This window comes from Caloenas nicobarica, chromosome 24 (genome assembly GCF_036013445.1).
Source record: "Caloenas nicobarica isolate bCalNic1 chromosome 24, bCalNic1.hap1, whole genome shotgun sequence".
Lineage (NCBI taxonomy): Eukaryota > Metazoa > Chordata > Aves > Columbiformes > Columbidae > Caloenas > Caloenas nicobarica.
Genome location: NC_088268.1, coordinates 5666900 through 5689408, shown reverse-complemented (window position 1 = coordinate 5689408; position 22509 = coordinate 5666900). Strand labels below are relative to the sequence as shown.

Genomic DNA, 22509 nt, shown 5'->3' with positions numbered 1-22509 from the left:
GCTCACTGTATTTTACTAGCCTTGTAAAGTTAAATGAAGGCTTCTGATTTCAGCGATGTGGGACACTATTTTAGCCCAAGCGAAGCAACCCTGAGATTGTGCCGCAAAACACGTGAACATACGTTCATATTCAGACATATTTTAAGGGATTTATATATATATAAGCATAAAGGCTAAGACAGGCTTTGGATGTACACAGGGGTGGTGGCTAGCCAGCTTGCTGGTCAAAGTTGCAATGCCACATCCATGCCAGTGACACCTTAAATTTCATATTTACCCATTTTATTTTACCATGTTAACAATCCATTTTCCTATCCCAGTTGGTTAATTATTGATAACACCCTCCCCACCACTCTCACTACCTGGAACCATCATTTTCTTTACAAAAATGCATATACGTGTGCATTTATGTATATATGCCTGTCATGCACGTGCACATTGTATGTGTATGAAATCCCGGGGGGGCGGGGGTGGGTTGATTTGTACTTATTTTCTGGGGTTTTTGCTATCGTACTCTGGAGCCTGAGTGGCAAAGAACAGCTTTTATCTCTGTTCCCCATGACGGTTATTAAAGGCAAAGCGAGCACACCAGCTTCTTTCTTAAAAAAAAAAAAAAAAAAAAAAAGTACTCCCTCCCTCCGGACTCCCCCCCAAATATTTGAGGAGCAAATCTAGGAAGGGATATCAGCCCCAGCTCCGTCCTTTTGGTGGCTTTTCGAAACTCCTGACGTTTTGCAACATTGCATAAACATAAAACAATCCATCCTTGATATGGAATGCAAGGGCGGATGACAGCGCAGCGCAGCCCCCTCGGCTGCGATTGATTTACGCCGAGACTGACGCTTTATCAGGCACACGAAAAAAGTTTGACCAATCATTTTGCTGGGAGCTCACAACACAGCAGCCCAACTGTACTTTGTTGGCTGGGAAGTTGGAGAAGGGGGTAGAGTACAAATCTAGATCTGTCCTATATATTTTTTTCCCTTCATTGAACCGTGCTTTGTATGATGTCTGAGAATGTCCATTTCTGGGACTCTTAGCAATTATTATGTCGACTCTATTATAAGTCATGAAAGTGAAGACTCGCCTTCAGCTAAATTTTCATCTGGGCAATATACAAGTTCCAGGCAAGCTGGGCACAATGAGCATCTAGAATTCCCCTCCTGTAGTTTTCAGCCAAAACCTCCAGTTTTCAGCGCCTCCTGGACTCCTTTGAATCCACATTCTTCTGGTACCCTTCCTGCCGTCTACCATCCATATATTCAACATCAAAGCGTCCCATCTGAGAGCAGGTACCTCCGGAGCTGGCTGGATCCGGTACCCAGAGCAGAGAACGTCCCCGGGCAGGGCTCTGTGAAGGCAGAGCCGCTGCTGGGCCGTCCCGGGGATGTCCATAAACAGGGAACACAGGAGTACAATTTAGAAACTTCTGCTGCAAGGGAAGGGATCGTTTCCAATCAAAGGCCCAGCTTCGAGGACAATAAAGTTTGTGAAGGAAGCGAAGACAAAGACAGGACAGATCAAAGTAAGTTATAAAAGTGAGGAAGTAAACAGTATAAAAGCTGGAGGAGGTGCAATAAAAGGGGACAATGCTGCGTAAAGTTTAAAATCAGGGCTTAAAGAAAAGTCTCCGCTTGCTGATGCCAACCTAAGGGGAGAGGTGGGGACGGGAGAGGGGTGGCATTGTCTCTGCCGGTAAATAAAAATAAAAATAAAAACGAGCGTGGTCTCTGAGCTTAAACAGACTTCAGAGCGGACAAAAGCTGGAGCGAGTCACCCTCTCTCCTCCAGAGCGCTGGCTCCGGCAGCAGAGACACTGGAGTAAGCGGGAGTAGATGTGCGCGGGTGCGGGCGGAGGGGCCGGGGGAGGCAGGGAAGAAAGGACGGGAAAGAGGAGCGGAAGGCGGCGGTGGGGGAGAAGGAGAAGGGGAGAAAGAGGAGAAATTACGGGGGAAATGTTGACGTGGGGAAGGAGAGAGCAGCGGGGGATTCGCCGTGCCCGCCGCCCGGTGCCCGCAGCCCGGGGCGGCTCGTTCCCCCGGCAGCTCCGCTCCGCTGGAACCTGCTGCTGCCTTTTAATTTTCCTCGTATTTATTTGCTTGGTTTGGCTTTTAAAAATTATTTGTTTATTAAATGCAACGGTTCAGAGTATGAATATTTCAAAGCCGCGCTCCTTCCTCGAAAAAAATTAAAATAAAATAAAAGGCGGGGGGGGGGCGGGGACGTGCTTCCAACTTAATTAGCTTTTATTTGCAATGTAGCCGGATTGGGGAAACAGTTAAACTTCACCATGTGTTTTTTCGGCCAGCTGGCTTGTTGGTTTTTTTTGTGGTGTTTTTTTTTTTTTTCCCCTGAAATATAGAAAATAAAATAATTCACCTTGAAAATATTTAATAACACTATCAATAATGCTATTAATAATATCATTATTATTATTATTATTATTAATTATGCTAATAATAATGCAATGGCGTTGGAGTAAGAAATAATCGGCATCTTCCCCTCGTGCCGAGCCGGTTGGTACCTGGTCTCCATCTGAAAGGTGACTCGGGCAGGAGGCAGAGAGGGAAACTTGGCTTCACCCTCTCGGTCAATATTTTGCAGTGGAAGGCGAAGTTTTCTCCCAGCAGAGGCTGGAACTCCCCGGCTCTGTGCTGGACGCCTGACACACTCGTTCTTTTTCCCCTTGAATTAACTTCTAATTCCACACCCCCGCCCCGCTCAACGTGGAACAGCAACAGAGATCGCCATTGCAATCATACGATTAAAAATACAGTATATTCTCGCCTCTCATGACTTCCTCCCGTCCTTGAGCGGGATGTTATGGTGACTTTTTTTTTCCCCCCTATCATTTAACTTGCACACAGGCACACTCACACACACACAAAAAGAAAGTCCTGTTCTATTGTACTGGGCAGAGATCCAGAACAAACTGCAACCGTGAGGTGAATGATTTGAGAGGAATAAATATCCAGGTTCTGTGCTCAATGTTCCTGAAATTGAATATATAAAAATCTTGTCCAAGAAAATGTTATTAAGTTATAAGTAAGTGCAGGGACCCGCACTAAGAGGATGCTGTGTGGTTTCTATGGCATGTGGTTACGACGCATATTTTGGTTTAAATAATAGTTTAATTTGGGCTAATGTTGAGAAGCTGCCAGGGCTGGAAGACGGAGCTGTTTTGCAGGAAGTACTCCCACCAATTTCCCTGACTCTTTCAATTTTTGAAAGTATTTCGCAATAATGAGTTTCTGCCCTGTGCATGGCACAGAGATCTGTTAATTTATTTGCTGGATTTTAAAGAAAACATGTGCCAGAACCTCTTCCCATTCACTTTCTTGTTTAGGGATTTGTGTATAGTGAACAGATAAAGCAATATCCGCGTTTAAAATATCTGATATTTTAACGATCCAAGATATGACAAAAAAATAAAACCAAACCGAATAAAAATCTGTTCTGAAGCACAGCCCTCCATTGCCATTAAAGGATGGGTAGCAGGATTAACAGTATCAATTATTAACAGCTTTCTTCCTCTTTAATATTTAATTCTGCATATTAGATCAAGTCAATTACATTAAGGAAATAGCCGTGCAAATTTGTAAGAGGCAGTACTTACAGGGGAAGATTAACCGGATTATTTTAAAAAATATATTCAATATATTTCATTTTACATAGAGGAAACGTTCTGGTGGCAAACGCGTGTGTGTATGTATATATTTATAATGGTCCATTTAATTGAAGTAAAGGTTTATGGCTTCAGTCATAATTTCAGAGGAGGCAAAGGAAATAAAATAGAAATACGCGGTCTTTCTATAACCCTTCATTCTACTCTTTTCCGCCTCTCAGTTACCCAACGGTCAGCTAATATTTGCATGTGATTAGTAAATGCTCTATTATTTACCCTAAACCCACTTCACCTTTGGGTGCGACTTTCACCACTATCGTGTCTGTGGAGGTGGTTTCTGCTCCCAAAATGTTGTTTTCTCCCCCACCCCCGCCCTGAACAGGCCGATTCCTGAAATGTCCTTTTTGCAAAAGATTCCCACGTAACTTCTCCCACACGCGAGGGTGACAGGCAGCCTCTTATTTATTTTTGGATGCATTTGCAGCTCTGCAAATGTCCGTGTGTCTGGGTGACACTGTCCAGACCTCCGGCAGCAGAGTCCACCCAGCCCTCAGAGGATGTTTATTAGATGGAGACCGGTTCTTGCCACATAGCAAAAAAAATAGGCAGGATTTATGAAAGGTTTCTCCAGACCTCCTCTCTCTGCTCTTTTCCTGCGCCATGTGTCTATAGGAGTAAATCTGTAGACACGTGGGAAAACACGTCTGGAAAGAAAGAAAAAAAAAAAAAAGAAGAAAAGAAAATTACATTGGTTTCTTTGTATATGGAGTGTGTAACGTGCAGATGGGAGTTATGCAAATCTATAAATGCGTGTGGGTGTTTACCTGGCAGGGATGGACCCGCGGAAAAGTGGGGGGAGCTCTGCCAGTGGCACGTGTGCACCCAAACACACGCGTGTGCAAGAGACACGGGTGTGCACAGACACGCGTGTGCAGGAAACACGCGTGTGCACAGACACAGACCCGCGGGTCCAGGTCCCCCCCCGCGGGAGGGACGGGGTGCGGTGGTATTTTGGGATCGGCCAATCCCCCCCGCACAACCTGCCGCTCCCGTGTGATTTTCGTGCGGCCTCTGCCGACTCCTGGGGCGGGAGCATTTTTCAGCCGGGCGTGCATATGCGTATGTATAATCTTAATATTTGATGGCATGATTAAAACCTTCTGAGAAACACTCAAGCTGCATCGTATTGATCTCGCTGCTTCTCTTTCAGCCAACCCAGCTGCCAGCTGGCTGCACGCCCGCTCCTCCCGGAAAAAACGATGCCCTTACACCAAATACCAGACCCTGGAACTAGAGAAGGAGTTTTTATTCAATATGTACCTGACGAGGGACCGTAGACACGAAGTGGCCAGACTTCTCAACCTGAGTGAGAGACAAGTCAAAATCTGGTTTCAGAACCGAAGGATGAAAATGAAGAAAATGAACAAGGAACAGGGCAAAGAATGAAAAGCCAGAAAAGCAGCAAATCCCCCCCCTTCCCGCCCCCAGCTCCCAGGCTCCGCGGCCGCGCACCCCCATTGTAGTGCTGCCCAATTGCCCAAACACGAGGGGAACAACCTCCCCATTCCCCATCTCCACGTTTGCATGCGAGATGTTGCTTAATATTCTTTTTTAGCTTCTTAGTATGGCCACATAGGAGGCAGCCTAGCCCAAAGTGCAGCTCCTTTTTGGGGACACATGCTGGGTTTGATTTCTATTCTCTAGTTTTCTTTCTCTATTTTTTTGTCCTTTCTCTTTTCTTTTCCCTACAGTGTAACACAGACAGAGGCTCCGGTCTGAGCAGCAGTTTCTCTGCTTGCGCTTTCTCCCTGGAAAGCAGGACGGCAAACAAAAGTGGCCACAAACACCCTGGCCCAATCCCCCCCAAACCTCACTCTTTATCCACGTAAGGACAATGATTCCCTATAACATTCACCACTCACACTCACACGTTGGGGTGGCCAAGGAACCAGACAATTTAATTAAACTACCGCAAGACAGACACATTCGTGAGACTTGCGTTTAATTGGACCCAACAAATCATTTTCAATTCGCCAACTTTATACCGGGGTAGTCGGTTAATGACAACCCAACCCCCAGCCGCGCTGGGTTGCTCTTTTTTTCTTTTTGTTCTCTTTTTTTTTTTTTAATAATTAATTTTTTTAGTCTGTTTTGTTATGCGGGATTTTTATTTGAATCGCGCCATGGCAAATATGTGACTTTGACCTGCCAGTTTAGTAGGGTATTTACAGGCAAACCTCCTCATCTGGTAGTTTTATATTGGGTCACTTGGAAGAGGAGAAAAGACGGGGAGGGAGGCGAGAGAGTGTGTGGGGGGCACTCTCAGAGCCGCATTGTAAATTATTTAGGAGAAAAAGGGGCGGAAGAACCCCTGCCAACTTATTCCTAACTTTTAGAGGAGAGGAAGAAAGGGATTTTCTAGTTAAAAAACTACCTTAGTAGAGCTGTAAGGGAGGGGGAGGTTGTGTTCTTAGTGCTAGCATATTTATAATTTATTGTGGATTGACTTTTCCTAAAGCCGTTGCAGAGATAAAGTGCCAAGCCCAGCCTGTGTGGATTTCTTCCCGCTCCTGTTTGCTGAGATGCTTTTAATACTTGACTGTCGGTGGTTTTTGTTGGGGTGGGGTTGGTTTTTAGGTTTTTTTTCTGCCTGAAACAGCATGTTTCCCATCGCCCTCCCTCCCTTCGGGCCCGGGAAGGAGCGGGTGGCACCGGGGGCTGCGGCGACTCCGCGCTGACCCCCCCATCCTCATCCTCATCCCGAAGAAGCGTTTAAAAAAACAAATGTAGAGCTCGCTGGGCTCCTGTCATGCGGCTGGAACTGATTCCTCATCTGACAGATCCACCCGGGCGGGACCGGTTTCCCTTTATCTCTGTAAGACTTAACTTTGGGTTGGGAAGGGGGGGTTGGGGGGCCCGGGGGGTTTAGTACCAGTTGATTCTATAGTGGGTATTGTAAACCGTGTTTGTGGTTGTGTTTCTGTGAATGTGGAAGCTCGTTTTCTGTTTCTACTGTGGATTTTTAAGTATGCGAAGAGTTCTGCAGTTGGTAGTGGATGGAAAATATCGAAATAAACCTCTCTCGTTTGCTTCGTGTGCAAATATGTATATTTAGCTGCCAGGAGGCTTTCTAGGAACAAGGCGAGTGTAAGGTGGCTTGTTTTAATAGCGTGGGGGGGAAATAGAGAAAATTAATTTATTTCTGCTGTATATCGGATGAACCAGAGCAAATATGATTTCAGGATTGTGTATCCTCAGCGTCAGGTTTTGTGAGACCCCTTCTATCTGCTGAACAGAGATTACTCTGGGGAGAAGCGATAGGCAGATTTGCGGGTTTGGAAACTATTCTTGTGTTTTTTTTCCTCCCGTGATCCAGAGATAAGGATCAAGTAGCTGCGCCTCGGTGCATTGAAATTTCCACCGCTTCAATTCCTCTTGAAAGGGGTAAAAAAAAAAAAAATTAAAAATTGAAACCTTCCACTCGACCAGAAACCAGACTTGAAGACTTTAAGATCATTTCTCGGACAGTGGTATGGTGGGGTTTAGTTGTTGGGTTGGTTTTTTTTAATGCCTAGACTTTCTCATGTAAAACTTTCCATCATGAAGTAGCTCCTTGGGGGGCTTCAAAATTTAACTGTTCTGTTGCCGGAGGGAGTTAAATGTAACCAAACTTCACCCTGTGTCAAAGCCCCCAATCTCCTTCCTCGAAACTCAGTTAAGAAAAGCTGTTTCCAAGACATTCTGAGCTGCGGGGAAAAAAAAAAAAAAAAAAAAGCAAAGCTGGTGGCAGCAGGATCATTTCCCTAAATCCCGATTTATTTTTTAAAATGATAGAGGGTCGAAAAAGCTGATTTAGCTGTGTTTAAGCTGGGCAGTCAAGTTTTTCAGTTGTGTTTGAGTCTTTTCAAGGATGAATGAATCTCAAATCTGCTCCATGCTGAACTGATGTATTCCTCATATCTCGAACTGAGCCTGGACTTGTCTAAATCCTCATTACTATATTTTTCAGAAGCGTATTCGTGACTTATTTGATGTTTGCAGCCCATCGGCCGCTAGGATTTAGAAACATTTTCCACTTTCCTTAGAGTTGTGGTAAAGAGCGGATATTTTTAAGACGACAATATAAGGTTCTTTTTAAATAGAATTTAAAATGTTAGTTCGTTTTATTAGGAAATATGCTTACTTTAAAAAATGTTGGAAAAACTGTCTTCTGTAGCATCAGCCCGGATGTATTTTCCAGAGATGTTTAATACTCCAGAATAAAAATCGATTTTAGAACAACAGCAGCTATATGTCATTGTGTTATACTGCTTCATCTGAAATTTCAAAAATATTTTCGTTGTGTTTTCCTGCGTTCTTTAGTGGCTTGTTAAGTGTATTATAAAAATCAATTTTGTCCAGAGACAAAGGGAAATGATTCCTCTCGGGTGTAGCAAGTGGTTACCTGGTCCCATGCAAACTTGCTGCGTTTCCAATTTGTTTTTTAATTATTTTATTTTTTTAAACTGCAAATAGTTAATCTCTGATTACATTTACGGGTAGATTTTTTTTTTTTGCTTGTTTATTTGTTTGGGTTTTGGTTTTGAGGGTTTTATCTTTGCGTCCCCGCATCAGCCTTAGGGGACCAGAAGTGAAGGCGCAGAGCAGACCGGCTTTATTTGACTTACTTCGGTTTATTCTCCTACCGCCCAAGGAAAACTTTGCTAAAGAAAAATTAGAAACGCAAACCAAACAGTTGGAAACCCCACCCGCTTTCCCCGCTTGGCATCACCTCGGATTTGACACGCAGTTCCTTTTTCCAAGGGCTCTGTCTCGAAATTCGTTTGACATTTTATTGCTCATGAAGAAATACAAGCGCTTGGAAAGTGTTTCTAGCTCTATATGTAAAAAAACCAAACAAACCCCAAGACCTGCTCAGCCCTGCAGGAAGCAGGTACTGAGAAATATAACCAAGAATCTCTTTCCACTAATTTTTAACATAATGGGGGCTCTAAAGGGCAATATTTCACTTCTTAAAAAAATCCTTTCTTTGGGGCAGCTCTGAAAAGAAAACAAAAGAAGAAAGATATTTGGAGCTTACAGAGGGAAGAGAGAGAAAGGGAAGTAACTTGTCATAAAAAAAAAGGAAAATTCAGTGCAGTGTGCTGCAATAAAAGAATATGACCGCTATAAAACTTTATAGGGTATAAATTTCTGAAGGTTAAGGAACTAAACGGCTGTAAAGCAAACAGTGCAAGAAAACTTTCAGGAACTCCTAAATTACTATAAGGACTTGGGAATGTGGGGAAATCCAACGTGTAAATGCTCTTATTTCTGCTTCAGTCACACACAAAGTTTTTTTTTTTCTTTTTTTTCTTTTTTTTTTTTTCTCCCTCTCATAAGGGAGGAGGTATTTAAAAATGGGGTGGGGGGAGAGAGGGAGAGAAAAGGTGGGGAGGGACTTCGGCTAATTTATTCTTCTCTTGCAGATGCCGTGAAAATCCAGCGCTCTGGATGATTCCCTTTGTTCTTTTTTTTTCTTCTTCTTCTTCTTCTTCTTCTTTTTTTTTTTCTTTCCCCCTTCTTGTTCCTTTCAAGCAATTCCAGGCTGCCGAATGCCGAACCCTGCGCGCAACAACAACAACACCCACCGGCCCCCCCCGCGCTCACACACTCGAGGTTCTGGCGAGACGTCTGGGCTTGGGAAGCTCTTTATGGGTTTACAGCTCTGGCCTTCCCCCTCTAGAGCAGAATGGCCAATTGTTTAGTCTCGGAATTTGAAACAATAGCGGTTTTCAAAAGCAAACCTATTTTGCCTCTTTTATTGCCGGGTAGAGCCACTTCTGCGCGGAAAACCAGAGCGCTGCGGGGCCAGGAGGAAAAACGCGATTTGCCTTTTTCTCTCTCTTTTTTTTCCTCTCTCATTTTGGCCGGGTTTGTTTCCCTGGGTTCGAACGGGACCCCACGTCCCCCCATTTTCCTGGCCACCCCCACCCCGCGCGCCCCCGGCCGCGGCTGCAGCGCCGCCCGTTGCCGCGAGGTGGCGCCCTTGCTCCACCGGAGACGCGCGGCTGCGCGCGCGGGCGCGGGACCCGCGTGACACGCGGAGCCGGGCGGGAACGATCCGGGCATAAAGTGCAGGGTTCATTAGAGGTGGTTTGTCCATTTTATACGGTATATCTTCTTTTTTGTTATTGTTTTTCCGAGGGTAAATTATGTGAGGCTAAAAAAACAAATGGGGGAGTTAATCTGGAGGCTCTGAGCTGGGATGCGGTGAGAGGTGGGACACACATCTATTGAAAATGTTCATTCAAAGGGGATTTTTTAAAAAATCGGGTTTTGTCTTCTGCTAGTTGGGCCAGAGGTGGGAGAACGGTTTAATCATCTGCAAAGCGCAGATTTGCATTTGCAGGACTGGGAAAGAGCTGTCCCGAGATTTCGGGGCGCACAGAATCACGACAGTTTTCCCCGGCTCTTTACCTTGGCCCTCAGGACGATCTGAGCTTGCTGGGCTCTTTGATTTGAATATTTTACATTCATAGCCTTCGTCGGGGAAAAAAAAAAAAAAAAATCGGTATATGCTTCTTAGAAGTTGAACGGGTCATTTTTCGTGTCTTTGCTCTGTTTTTGGTAACGCTTCTGCTCTTCACCCAAGGTCTTCACTTAATATGTTTGGAAACATTTTTAAATGTTGCAAAACAGAAAATTAATTTAAAAATGTTATTAACTTGCCACGTTTTGTGATACACATAAATAATCCTCTCATGCAGTAGCAGCGAAAATGTAAATTTTTAATTCCTTTAGTTCGCTTTTATTTTGGCCTTTGTTTCGTCAAAATTACAAGACAAAAATATTCAGACTTCACCGTCCTTCAGCTCCAAATAACACGGAAAGGAAGGGTGACAATAATTTCTCTACACGTTTCCTTTCGAATTGCTATAAAGAGGTCTTTTCGGAATAAATGTTTCTCCCAAGTTAGATCCGAACACGCGCCTGGTCCCCGAAAAGCAGAAGCTGAAGAGTCTCGGTCCTGTTTAAATGCTATAAAATGAAATACACATGTAAGCAGAACTAGATGATAAAAATAAAGAAAAATCCTGCCCTTATACATTCAGTAAAATGCAGGGTAGTGAAAAGTGAAGGTTTACCTGGAAAAGGGCTTGTTTGTTTTTTTAATTTTTTTTTTTTCCTTGTGAATTCCTAATAAATCTTCCCTCATTGGGTGTTTATAAATTATCTTCTCTCTCACAGACACACACACATCCCTACTTGTTTTTTCTTATAATAGAAACATTTTCCTTTCATCAGGGATCTGGGTACAGTAGATGAATGATTTAAGATCAGCCATTGATTTCTGGTGCCTTGGTGAGTTACCATCACATCATGACCATAAAATTCTCCTGCACTTGATAAAAATGTTCACTTCCAGGAACAACTTCACTCCCACCTTCCTGGGGTCCACGTATAAACGGGAATTCCTGCTATTTCTTACTTTACAAACTTCAATAGATGGGAGTACGCCTCTAAATACACATAAAAGGTTCTTTCCTACAAACACTTTAGTCGCTTATTTTATTTTTTTACTTTCTGGAAAATTCCAGCATCGAGCATCCCCACACCAGACTGCAAAGCTCTATTTACTTCTGTGCAACATTTCTGGGGCTTTATGTTCAAAGAGGAAACCAAAATCTGCTCAATCGACAATAAAAGTGTTGAGAAAAGTAAAATGTTAACTTGTGTTTTAGGGGGGGGAAGCCTTAATTATACCACTGCAAGTACTCCAACAACAATAATTACTTGAAAAGGCTCTTAGATTCGACTGAAATTATCCCTACACAAAATAAAGGAAACGTACTTACTTAAATTATTTCTCTAAGGATGGCTTTAAAGTTTTATTCCGTTACTATATTTCTTTCCTTCCTTCTTTCTTTTTCTCTCTATTTCTTTCTGCCTCTCTTAATTCCCTGCCCATTCCCACTGCTAATTTTAATGTAAGTTTGTGTGTGTGCGCGTTGTTTGGTTGGTTTTGTTTTGGTTTTTTTTTTTGAACCAAAGCCCTGACAAGACGAACCGAAACATTTCAACTTTTTCATCTATTCCGTGTCGTGGAGATTGAAAATTGTCCCTCAGTTCAAGGCAGGCACGAGTGAAATCGCCTTTAATTCACCTTTCTGGTGTCCAGACCGCGCAGACGGATGAGATGGGAAGCAGCAGAAATCTACCCAGGGCAAAGGGGGGAAAAAAGAGCTTTAACAGAGTGTCCTTAATTCTTCTTGAAGGCTGAAGGACTTGAAAATAGACCTGCATTGCGAGGGGCTGGGGGGGTCCTGGCTTGGGAGGGTTGGTGCCGTTATTAACTGAAACACATCTCGGTAATATTTGCTGACTGCGATAAATGAATTTCAAAATCTACCCCCTGTGTGTTTAGATGGTGGAAAATTGCAGCGTTGGCATCTTAGGGGTAAGTTTGCTCCGTTGTTACCAAATGCCAATAAAATGGAAAGCGTGTGTCCTCTTTCCCTTGCCCCATCCCCCGCCTCTCCCCCGTTTTCATTAGAAGTATGATGAAAAAAACCAAAAAAAGTTCTTTGGGAGGGGTGAGGTTGGGCAGGAGCAGCTCCTGACCAGGGAGGTTCTGCGGGTCTGTTCTGGAGGTGAAAACCACAAACACGAGTTCGCAACATCCCCGAGCACATCTCGAACAAGGGAGGCGGGGAGGGGGCTGCGGAGGCACCAAAAGTCAATGTTATATATGAAAAACTATAATCATTTTAATTCAATATTGACACCTCGACATCTCGCTGTAATGCGGACGGGTCCAATCGAAACCTCTGGTTTATAGCAGTAGAGGAACGAACTCGTAAAATCCTAACGGCTTTTATGTAGTGCGGTATAAACAACAACAACATCCCCGGCTTTATGGCGTTTTATAGTTTGTTAAACAGTTTACAGCCTTTTTTGGGGCTATTACAAATGCAATTCCCTTCATGTGATAGTTAAACCTTTATCAATAATAAGGAAATTGATCATTAAAATGTTAAATATGACTACCTCGTTTGTTTTAAAATATGTTTAGGGTAAGAAGCTGTATGATTTGATAACTTGTATTAAAATACCAATTACATTTATAGGACCTTTTAAAACTGGTAGCAATTAAATCGTGTTCTTTTACAGTTTTCCAAAGCGACCCTGACATTTAAAAAGGCTAAAACTGCCTCGTTAAAATTTTGAAATTAACGACTGCGAGCGCTTCTCTTTAATTTTCCAACACTCCCCAAAAATCAATCTTTTGGGTGGTCTAGGTATGTGATTTGTTGTGAGGCGAGCGATATCTCATTAATGTAGGTAGTTAAACATATTTAATCCGTATATTCACCCCACCTCCTTCTCCCTTCCCCTCTCGCTCCCTCTCTCTCTCTCTCGCTCCCCCTCGCTTGCTTTTCCTTCTTTATTCTCTCACACTCTTCCTTTCACAATCATGCGGTGCAGAGTCCGTGTGGAGTAAGGAGAAGCCAATAGGATGAGGTTTTGGTAATAGATGCAAATGATCATGAAAAGACACTGCAAAATATGAAACAACTCATTTGCGCTGAAGTAAATCACTGAAAACTGTTTATGAACTGGCATCTCTTCTTGGAAATGTAAAGCGAGAACTCTTTAAGTGGCGATTTTTTTTTTTTTTTTTAGGGGTGGGGGGGAGGAAAGAATTCAATATCATGCAGGCTTAGAGTTTTGATTATATCCTCCTTTTATATTCCTGGAAATCACAAACTGTCGTTGCTTAGCATCTTAGCGCTTTCTTTTTTTGCTAATAGATTCCCGTGGTCTGGTTTGGTTGGCTTCTTTTTTTTTTTTTTTTCTTTTTTTTTTTTCCTCCTTTTCTTCCTCCTCCAAACAAATATTATTATTTAAATTAAAATGAGCTCTTATTTTGTCAACTCACTCTTCTCCAAATACAAAACCGGGGACTCCTTGCGTCCCAATTACTATGACTGCGGGTTCGCTCAGGATCTGGGGGGCAGACCCACGGTGGTGTACGGACCCAGCACGGGGGGCACCTTCCAGCACCCCACCCAAATCCAGGAGTTCTACCACGGAGCATCCTCGCTCTCCAGCTCCCCTTACCAACAGAATCCCTGCGCCGTGGCGTGCCATGGGGACCCCAGCAACTTCTATGGCTACGACCCCTTGCAAAGGCAGAGCCTGTTCGGCGCGCAGGACTCGGACTTGGTGCAGTACACGGACTGCAAGCTCGCTGCCAGCGGCCTCGGCGAGGAGCCGGAGAGCTCGGAGCAGAGCCCTTCTCCGACCCAGCTCTTCCCCTGGATGCGACCGCAAGGTGAGCCGAGATGGAAAGGACAGTGAGAGGCATTTCCCCAGCCCAGAAAGTGGCCCTCTGCCTTGCTTTCTGCCCCTCTTGCTTGCTTGCTTGCTTTCCCTCTCTTTTTCTTCCCCAGTGACTGTATTTTACTGCTTTATGGGGGTAAACTTTTGCACTTGTAAATTGCTTTATAGTTTAATTACCCTGAAGGAGACCTTTTCTTCTGGGGGCTGAGCGAGCCGGGCTTTCTGTGGAAGGAAGCGCCCTTAAAGTTTATGGCACTTTTATAGCCTTAAAAAGCCCCTTCATTTTTGTTTTGCGTTTGATTTGGGATTTCGCTGGGGCTTCTTCTTGCTCTCCCGGGCTGCAGCTCTTTTTTTTTTTTTTTTTTTGGTCCCAAAGTGCCTGAGTCTGTTGTTGTGGTGGTGGTTCGGGTAATAATAAGTGTGCAAGCTTTAGCTGGGCTGCTCGGAGTGGGTGACCCTCCCCTCCCCTGCCACCATCACCCCTTTCCTTTATAACCATCTTCCCTTTTCTGATATTCGACAGCAGCCTTTCCCTCGCCCTGTTTGCTTCCTGCCTTTGCTCCTGCGAGTCCTTTCTTTCCCCCCCTCCCGTGCCTGTGTGTGTTTGCGAGGGTGTTTGGTGCGTGTGAGTGAGTGTGTTTGGTGTGTATGAGTGTGTCTGTGCCTGTTCCCGAGCCTGGTTTATGTATCTCTCAACCTCCTTCTCTTCTTCCCCTCTTCCACGCAACCTTTGCAATTCCCCAGCAGCCGCTGGACGGAGGAGGGGGAGGCAAACCTACAGCCGCTACCAGACGCTGGAACTGGAGAAGGAATTTCTATTTAATCCCTACCTGACCCGCAAACGGAGGATCGAGGTCTCGCATGCCCTGGGATTGACAGAGAGGCAGGTCAAAATCTGGTTCCAGAACAGGAGGATGAAATGGAAAAAGGAAAACAACAAAGACAAGTTTCCCAGCAGCAAATGCGAGCAGGAAGAACTGGAAAAACAGAAAATGGAAAGAGCCCAGGAGGTGGACGAGGAAGGGGAAGCACAGAAGGCGGACAAGAAATAAAAGGATTTTTAAGGACTGAAAGGCAAGCGCTGCTGGGGTGAAGAGCCCCCGAGCCCCACGTTAATGGCAGTTAATGTAAGGGAGGGGTGGGAAAAAAAACCAACAATGCATAGAAAAGAGAAGGGAAAAAAACCCTTTTATTGCTGTAAAACAATATAGCTGTAAGCACCACTTTCCTGATTATCCTTTGATAAAATGAACAGTATGCAAAAGTGATCGGGAGGTCTCTCCTGCCTTTTGCCAGTTATTAACTAGTGGTAGTGTAACGCAATAGCTTATGTAAAACATGACTGTGAAATTCTCTCTCTCTCTTTCTCTCTATCTCTCTCTTCTTTCCTGGGGGGTGGGTTGGTTAACATAGCTTTCAATGCTATAGGAGTTACGTGAAATTACATTTGTGCACTTTTAAAAAATTATTTTCCACATTTTTTTGTTGTGCTTTATCTGTATGTACTGGAGGTAGCTATTGAAACAAACATCCCAACAACATGAAACTGCCTATTTATGCTATAGTTATCTCTCTCTTTCTCTGTCTTTCTCTCTTTACTTTCCTTCTGTTTTTTTCTTTGGTTCGGGATTTTTTTTTTAATTTTATTTTTTAAATGTCTCTTCAAAAAAAAAAAGAAAAAATACAAGAAAAAAAGCCTTTTTCTCTCCTTTAGTTAGCATGCGCACAGTGAAGCAAGTTGTAAAGTGATCTTTAGGTTAACTGTGAAAAAGAATGTATACTGTATACGTGAATTACTTTATTGGGGGAACTAATGATATATTTTGTTGTTCTTTCATCACTTTGTTCTATTGTCTAAACCTGGAAGCAGCGGAAGAAAGTTACAATAAAGTTTACAAGCGAGAATTCCGTGACATCATTCTTTTACCCTGCTCCATTTCCTCCAGGACCACTTTGATAGAAAGGAAATAAAAGTCAATTGTGTGGGAGCTGCAGCCCGGGCCATCAAAGACGCCTGAGCCTGGGGAGATGCTGCGGGCAGGACCGGGCCGGGCAGCCCTGGCCAAGGGGGGGACACGGGGCAACTGCCGGGGATTCTGCTCTTCTTGGTGTTTCTAACAGTTCCTGGGTGGTGACAGGTTGGGAGGCTGTGTGGAAATCCTTCCTGAAGGTAATGTGTGATTTTTTTTTTTCCTCTTCCCTTTCTCTCCTCTCCTTTCTCCCTCGCCCACCTCCAGCCCTGGGTCCCCCCCTCTCTTTTCCTCCCACTCATCTCACTGAGAAAAAAAAAAAAAAGGTGATTCTCGCAGCGGAGCTGGTTTGTGCTACCCTGCCATGGCAAGAGGAGCGCGGGGATGCTCACCCACCCCTGCAACATAACCTTGGGGAAGGAGAAACAACGCGAACCCTGGATGCGCAGCCACCATTGTCTGCGCTGCTTTTCCTGCCTGTAAGACTTTCTTTCTTTCTACCCCCCACTCCCCGAAAAAAAAAAAAAAATGAGGCAGACCACATTTTGGAAAATGTCTCTGCTTCTCCAGCAGAAATCAAATCAGCCAGCTGGTGAGGTTGACTTGTGTGATTGAGTCCTGCAGAACCGCTGACACGCTGAACAAGGGATCTGTGCACTCTTTCTTTTTCGCAACAAGAACAGCAAATGCCAGCTCAATACGAACCTCAAAGCCTGTGGCACTGGAATAAATTAGGTATAGAGCTGAATGGCATTTGGGAAAAGAGACCCCTGAAACTATTAGGTATCAATGAGACATTTGTCTTTTTTTTTTTTAGGGGGGGGGGAGAGAGGGGGGTGGCCGAGGAGGGGGAGAGGGTCAAGGGGGGAGGGAATTATGTACAGTCTTGTGAAAAAAGTACCTCGGAGCCGGGGAAATGGTGCGAGGGAGGGAATTTTAGACAGGATCAATAGAGGGATAAATAGAGCTCCCTTCCTTTTCCTCCAGCAGAGAGAGACCGAGAGGTAGACGCTGGTTTATCAGCAACGTGCTTTACCTCCCCCCCCCCCGCCCCGCCTTTCTCTTTCTCCCTCGGACTGAGCTGAAAACTGATTACAGGTTGCTTATCGACTCCAGCACAATTTCACCCCTTCCAGCATAGATCTTGGAGGGTTTTATATCGCATCAATTATTTATCATATTTTATAAATCCAGCAGCACTACAATTTTTTGCCCCCGAGGAGGGAGCGGGCGGCGATTGGCGCCGCCGGAGCCACGTGCCCGCGCGTCACATGGGCCGGGAGGAAAAAGGCTCCTTTTTGGTGTAAATCTGGACTCTAATTCCGTAATATATCACGGTACCTCGTAAAACCGACACTAAAACGTCCCGACCTACAAATCACCCGGCCAAATTATGAGTTCATTGTATTATGCGAATGCTTTATTTTCTAAATATCAAGCCGCAAGTTCGGTTTTCCCATCCGGAGTCTTTCCCGAGCAAACTTCTTGCGCTTTCGCCTCCAACACCCAGCGAGCGGGGTATGTGGCCGGATCCACGCCTCCCTTCGCCGCCTCCATGCCCGGGCTGTACTCCAGTGGCAGCGCCGTGCACCCCCAGCCCCCCAGCATGTATTCCTCGGGGTACGGCCTGGAGCCCGGCTCCTTCAACATGCACTGTTCCCCTTTCGAGCAAAACCTCTCCATGATGTGCCCGGGAGATGCTTCCAAGCAGAACTGCAGCAAAACGGACCAGAGGGACTCAGATTTGCAAAGCGACAGTAACTTCCGTATCTACCCCTGGATGAGGAGCACAGGTAAGCCCCTGCTTCCCTAAAGAGAGGAGCCCGGGGGAGGGGGGGAGTGCGGGGAGTGTAAATTATTTGATGGCGTGCGCGGGGGGTGGTGGAAGGGGAGGGGAGGGGGGAATTGTCCCCAGCTCCTTTCATGACGTTTCACCGAAAACGCATCTTCAAAAGAGAGAGGGAGAGAGCGACCCCCCCACCCCGCCCCGCCATAAAGCCATCCTTTTAGCTTTAAATATTTATTGGTGTTGCTGGGGCTGTGTATGTGCCATGCAAAAGGCAGTTTGTCTTAGAAGGGACAGACAGAGCTGTAGAAATAATGGCCAGCCCCTTCTTCTCCTATATTTACAGGATGGAGATTGTGCTACCCCCACATAGATATAGATTCTGAAAGAAACTATTTATGGGAGGTGCTTGCAAGCTCGGTTTGTTTTCTGTTAGATTGCAAAACCTTCATCTGCCAGCCCCTCACCACCGTGTCCCAGACACTGCAATTAGCGTAGCGTGTTGCCATCAGAAGCAGCAACACATAATTCTCGGTGCAATTAAAAGCCCCGCTCTGAAAACGGTGACACTCGGGCCGGAATCCGGATGGATGGAGGGATACTGGGGGGGGGCACATTTGTCTGTGTCACCTCCCGAAAAGCAACACCGCGGAGGGGTGCGGTGCGCTCCGCATCTCCGAGAAGCACCTTGGGGACCATGGGGTGACCCTGCCAGCGCCCCCCGCCGCCGGGGCTGGGGGTGCCCGGGTCGCCGCGGCGGCGCAGAGCTGCGCAGCTCCGCGGACACCCGCGCAGTGTTCCGCGGGGAGCGGGGACAGCCCGCGCCGGGACACGCTGCCCCCGCACATGTGTCTCAAACCCAAACTCTCTGAACGACGGGCAGCCTCGCTGCTTTCAGTCACCAACGTGCTCCGTCTCAGGGTACTCATGTCAATTAACGTTTCATAAATATCCCGCTCTCCGGGGGAGCGGTCCCGGCGCGTCCCGGCCCCCGCGGGGCCGCAGGGAGCGCAGCGGGGCCGGGCCGGGCCCTCCGGGCCGCGCTCCCCCCGCTCGGAGCCGGGCTCCCTGTGCATCCTGCTGCTGTTTACAATCCTGGGAAGGGCAGAAAGGCGCTGCTGCCCCGGCTGGGAGCGGAGGTGAAGGCATGAGCTCATTTTCCAGCCACCCCGGCTTTGCTCCTGCCCTGCCAGATTGCAACTTGAGAGCAGCCCTGGGACCGAGCCCCCCTGCGCCTCCTAATATTCGGAAAGGGTCTTGTTAGGAACCCTCGGGGGCGAGGGGGTGCGGACCGGCCTCCCTGCGAAGAAAACAGCGGAGCAGCCAACGTATAGCGACTTATGGAGACAGGAGGTAACCCTCACACTTATTTGGTGGTCAGTTCTTTCCATTACCTGCTCCATAATTCATTCACTTTTACAGTTGATTTATCAAAGACCAAATATTTCTGGTCGTAAACACTTCATCTCTGCTTTTATCAGACTTTAGATGTAAGAAGCCCCTCCGCTCACCCCTCTTTTAGCCTGTGACGCTGCGAGGATCAACATTAGAGAGGGTTTGGAAGCGGGGCAAACTCGCGGGGTCCTGCTCTCCAAAAAACCCGGATACTCTGGGATCTGCTGAGCCTAAAACCAGAAAAACTCGACCTCAGTCATAAAAGCGGGGTCCCCCCTCCCGCCTCTTCCCCCCCATCCGTGCCTCATGCCCACTGTGCGATCGCGCTTGTGGAATTTCATCAGCGAGCAGAGATAGAGTTGTCATCCCTATTCAGCAGCAGTTTATGGCTCTCCCCTCAGCGGATTTTACAACCCGCATTCCACGACCTGCACATTTTTACTTTACAGCTAGCCTGGCTATTTTGCTTCTCCCAACCCCTCCTTTTAATGACTGAATCTTTTATTCTTTTAAAAAGAAAGGGGGGGGGGGGTGTAAAAGAGAAAGGAGGGTGAAGAAGAGGAGTCCAGTGGAATGCATGGAGGAGAGGCCGAGGCTGCTGTTCGCCATCCCGGCTGCGCCGGGAAATAATACGATGTATATGCTGTACATATACATCGTATTTACATAGAAAACAGAGTCGGGATCACAAACACCATATTGTTAAATTATTTCCAATAAGAGTCCAGGAAATGTCGGGTGGAAGGAGAATCAGGAGCTGGGCCCTTTCCAAAGGTCGCTCGCAAGCAGCTGGGAGGTGTTGAGGTGCTGCTCCTGTGCAGACACCCCTACCAGCTCGGCCCGGGGGGACCAGCCTCCCTGGCAGCCCCAGAAGTCAGCGCTGTGCCCAAAACAGCCCCTGGAATCATGAAGACCATCTCACACCTTCCAAGCAGACTCCCTGATGACAGCTTTAAGAGAGGACAAATAGTTGGATTTGTGGAGGCAGTAGATGCCTCTCTCTCGCTCTGGCTCGAAAGTATTTCTGTATTTATTCCCCAATCATTCGCAATTTCTGGTGTCTAAATGTAAGAGCTCAGAGCCTGAGAGGCACTACGAGGGCCAGGAAACTTTCTGAAGTTTGCTGTTCACTCAGAGACAGGCACAAGTGCACAAAAATAGCACTGCACACTCTTCCTAGATGGAGGGAGATTAAAGCTGGAGTGGCTGCGGGGCTGAGAACACGGATAGTGAGGTGGCGAAAACCTCAAGCAGAGGGAGTTGATCTTGCAAATAAAAGGAAAAGCTGTCGCAGGTTGTACAGACCCTCCGAGAATTTTGTCCCATCGTGGGACTGCAGTGGATGCAAAGAGAAGAGAGCAAACCAAACCAGCATCCCCAAAAACATCCTCCCCAACCCCCCAGCTCATCTGAATCCGCTTTTATTTCCCAGGCACGGACAGAAAACGCGGCCGCCAAACCTACACGAGGTACCAGACGCTGGAGCTGGAGAAGGAGTTTCACTACAACCGGTACCTGACCCGGAGGAGACGCATCGAGATCGCGCACGCCCTGTGTCTCACCGAGAGACAAATCAAAATCTGGTTCCAGAACAGGCGCATGAAGTGGAAAAAAGAGAATAAAACTGCCTGCTCCGGCTCCAGCAACCAGGAAAAACAGGACGGGGAGGACGACGAGGAGGAATGAGGGGGCGAGAGGTGGAAGCAGGAAAGGTGGAAACCCACGCCAGAAGAAAACGGGGGGAAAACACACAGAAAAAGACTATATATTAAAATAGATAAAGGATAAGTACATAAATAATTGAAAACCCTAGGAATGATACATTGTGTTTCCTGACACTGAAAAAATACTACCTATATTAAAGTCTTTTTTTTTTTGTACAATAGAACGACTATCTACCTATTAAATGTGGCTTTAGAGTCAGAATAGACACATTTTTGTATGTGAGTCTTCCTATAGTACAAGTAATTTGTAAATCTCCGTTTGTACTTCGCTGTGTACTTTTGGGTATGAAGTAACATGGTCGTGTTTAGCACCTTTAATTTAGAAAATATGACCTGAAAGTCTGAATGCAAATTATACTTAGCGTATATAGTCCTGTACATAATATGAATGATGATTCCGTCTTCTCCCTGTAACCTCTGTGGTTCTTTTCTCCTTGCTATGCTCTTTCTTCTCTGTATATTTTTACCTGCATTTCTTCCTTGTTCAAGTCTCTACAGAAAAAAAAGAGGAATTGATATTGTGCTACGTAAAATGTTGTATATCGAAGTAGCAAATTATTTAATGGCGACGCGTTGCTTTTCTTTTTTCTCTTTTCACCCTTATCTGTGATTATTATTGTTCAAAATAAATAGGAAATCTCCCATTATCTACCATCACGTCGGGTTCCTTCCACTTTTCTTATTAAAAATAACATACGGGCTTATTTTAAATGGGAAAACTGCTTTTTATATTACAGATAATTTTAGATTAATACATGCCCCCATCTATCGCTCTGAACTTCTCTCTTTTTGGGGCGGGACAGTCACTCCTTTCAGAATGTTCGTACCCTTGCACTAGATTTGGCGAATATAGTCAGATATGTTTAGATTGAGGCTGCTTCCCTTTCCCTCCGTGATTGCGCTGGGTCTAATAGTGAAGTTGGTAAGAGCATAAAGGAGAAAGGCAAAGAAGCCAGAAACAGCCCGAACGGGCTTTTCGCTCCTTGTTTTAATTCTCTTCTTCTTGTAACTAATTTGCAGAAAACAAATCGATTTTGCCGTGCCTTTAGTGTGTATATATATATATATATTACATTCTCCCTCCGCCCTTCAATTACTTTAGCGCGGAGTGGAACTCTTTCATTAGCACCAAATAATGTTTAGCACCAAAGCACGCATAAAATAAATTAAAGTAATTAAACGCAGGGCAAAAAAATCAACAATGCAAAACAAAAGGCGAGTAAATTGAAGCCCTTGCGCGGAGGAGCATCCTCCGCATCTCCCCCTCCCGCCCCTGCCTGTTTATTTACAGTGCGCAGTAAACCCGCAGATTCCTCCACGTTAATTTGCTCCACAAATGCGTTGCGCAAGATACATAGGAGAAAAAAATGCAGCCAGTTTTGGAAGGACTTGGCGGGACCGTTTTCCACCTTCTTTCCCTGGCGGTTTTCTGCTTTTTCACCTCCCATCCCCCGCAAATGACTCCATGTGCTCAGCGAAGGGCGCAGCGCATCCTTCCGCAGGTTTTAGGGAAAATCAGATGCCACGTAAAGCATCTGCGCGCCCACAGCCATCATACAGATTTGCAGTATACGCTGCTGATACTAATTACGGGAAGCCCATTATTAGAGGCAGCACTTATTATGGCTTTTGCACATGAAATTCCCACGTGAAGGGAAAAGAGGGAAATCTTCCTTTTTTCTT

The 22509-nt window shown here is 45.7% G+C and overlaps 3 protein-coding genes across 8 annotated transcripts; all 3 read left to right on the top strand.

Annotated features, from left to right (window-relative positions):
* Nucleotides 1-870: 870 nt before the first annotated feature.
* HOXB9 (homeobox B9) lies at nucleotides 871-7901 on the top strand. Its single transcript, XM_065650810.1, has 2 exons — nucleotides 871-1525; nucleotides 4836-7901. Exons 1-2 carry the CDS (start codon nucleotides 1018-1020, stop codon nucleotides 5069-5071), a joined length of 744 nt encoding a protein of 247 aa, XP_065506882.1. The 5' UTR covers nucleotides 871-1017; the 3' UTR covers nucleotides 5072-7901.
* A 5621-nt stretch (nucleotides 7902-13522) lies between these two features.
* HOXB8 (homeobox B8) lies at nucleotides 13523-15537 on the top strand. 2 transcript variants are annotated; one of them, XM_065651049.1, is made up of 2 exons: nucleotides 13523-13943; nucleotides 14699-15537. In XM_065651049.1, the coding sequence occupies exons 1-2, from the start codon at nucleotides 13523-13525 to the stop codon at nucleotides 15001-15003; spliced, it is 726 nt and encodes a 241-aa protein (XP_065507121.1). In that variant the 3' UTR covers nucleotides 15004-15537. The 2 variants fall into 2 exon arrangements, with proteins under 2 accessions (XP_065507121.1, XP_065507122.1); XM_065651050.1 differs by having other exon boundaries at nucleotides 14696-15537.
* Nucleotides 15538-15925: 388 nt separating this feature from the next.
* HOXB7 (homeobox B7) lies at nucleotides 15926-21470 on the top strand. 5 transcript variants are annotated; one of them, XM_065651055.1, is made up of 5 exons: nucleotides 15926-16121; nucleotides 16261-16400; nucleotides 16495-16656; nucleotides 17361-17714; nucleotides 20535-21470. In XM_065651055.1, the coding sequence occupies exons 3-5, from the start codon at nucleotides 16608-16610 to the stop codon at nucleotides 20786-20788; spliced, it is 657 nt and encodes a 218-aa protein (XP_065507127.1). In that variant the 5' UTR covers nucleotides 15926-16121; nucleotides 16261-16400; nucleotides 16495-16607; the 3' UTR covers nucleotides 20789-21470. The 5 variants fall into 5 exon arrangements, with proteins under 5 accessions (XP_065507127.1, XP_065507123.1, XP_065507126.1 ...); XM_065651051.1 differs by having other exon boundaries at nucleotides 16495-16704; XM_065651054.1 differs by having other exon boundaries at nucleotides 16492-16704.
* The last annotated feature ends 1039 nt before the right edge of the window (nucleotides 21471-22509 follow it).

Coding starts and splice junctions, on each gene's coding strand:
- HOXB9 (XM_065650810.1), top strand. CDS start 1,018: ATGTCCATTTCTGGGACTCTTAGCAATTATTATGTCGACTCTATTATA. Junction 1,526..4,835: donor CAAAGACAGGACAGATCAAA/GTAAGTTATAAA, acceptor CTTCTCTTTCAG/CCAACCCAGCTGCCAGCTGG.
- HOXB7 (XM_065651051.1), top strand. CDS start 16,608: ATGCCAGCTCAATACGAACCTCAAAGCCTGTGGCACTGGAATAAATTA. Junction 16,705..17,360: donor GAGACCCCTGAAACTATTAG/GTATCAATGAGA, acceptor CTAAATATCAAG/CCGCAAGTTCGGTTTTCCCA. Junction 17,715..20,534: donor CCCCTGGATGAGGAGCACAG/GTAAGCCCCTGC, acceptor TTTATTTCCCAG/GCACGGACAGAAAACGCGGC.
- HOXB8 (XM_065651050.1), top strand. CDS start 13,523: ATGAGCTCTTATTTTGTCAACTCACTCTTCTCCAAATACAAAACCGGG. Junction 13,944..14,695: donor CCCCTGGATGCGACCGCAAG/GTGAGCCGAGAT, acceptor GCAATTCCCCAG/CAGCCGCTGGACGGAGGAGG.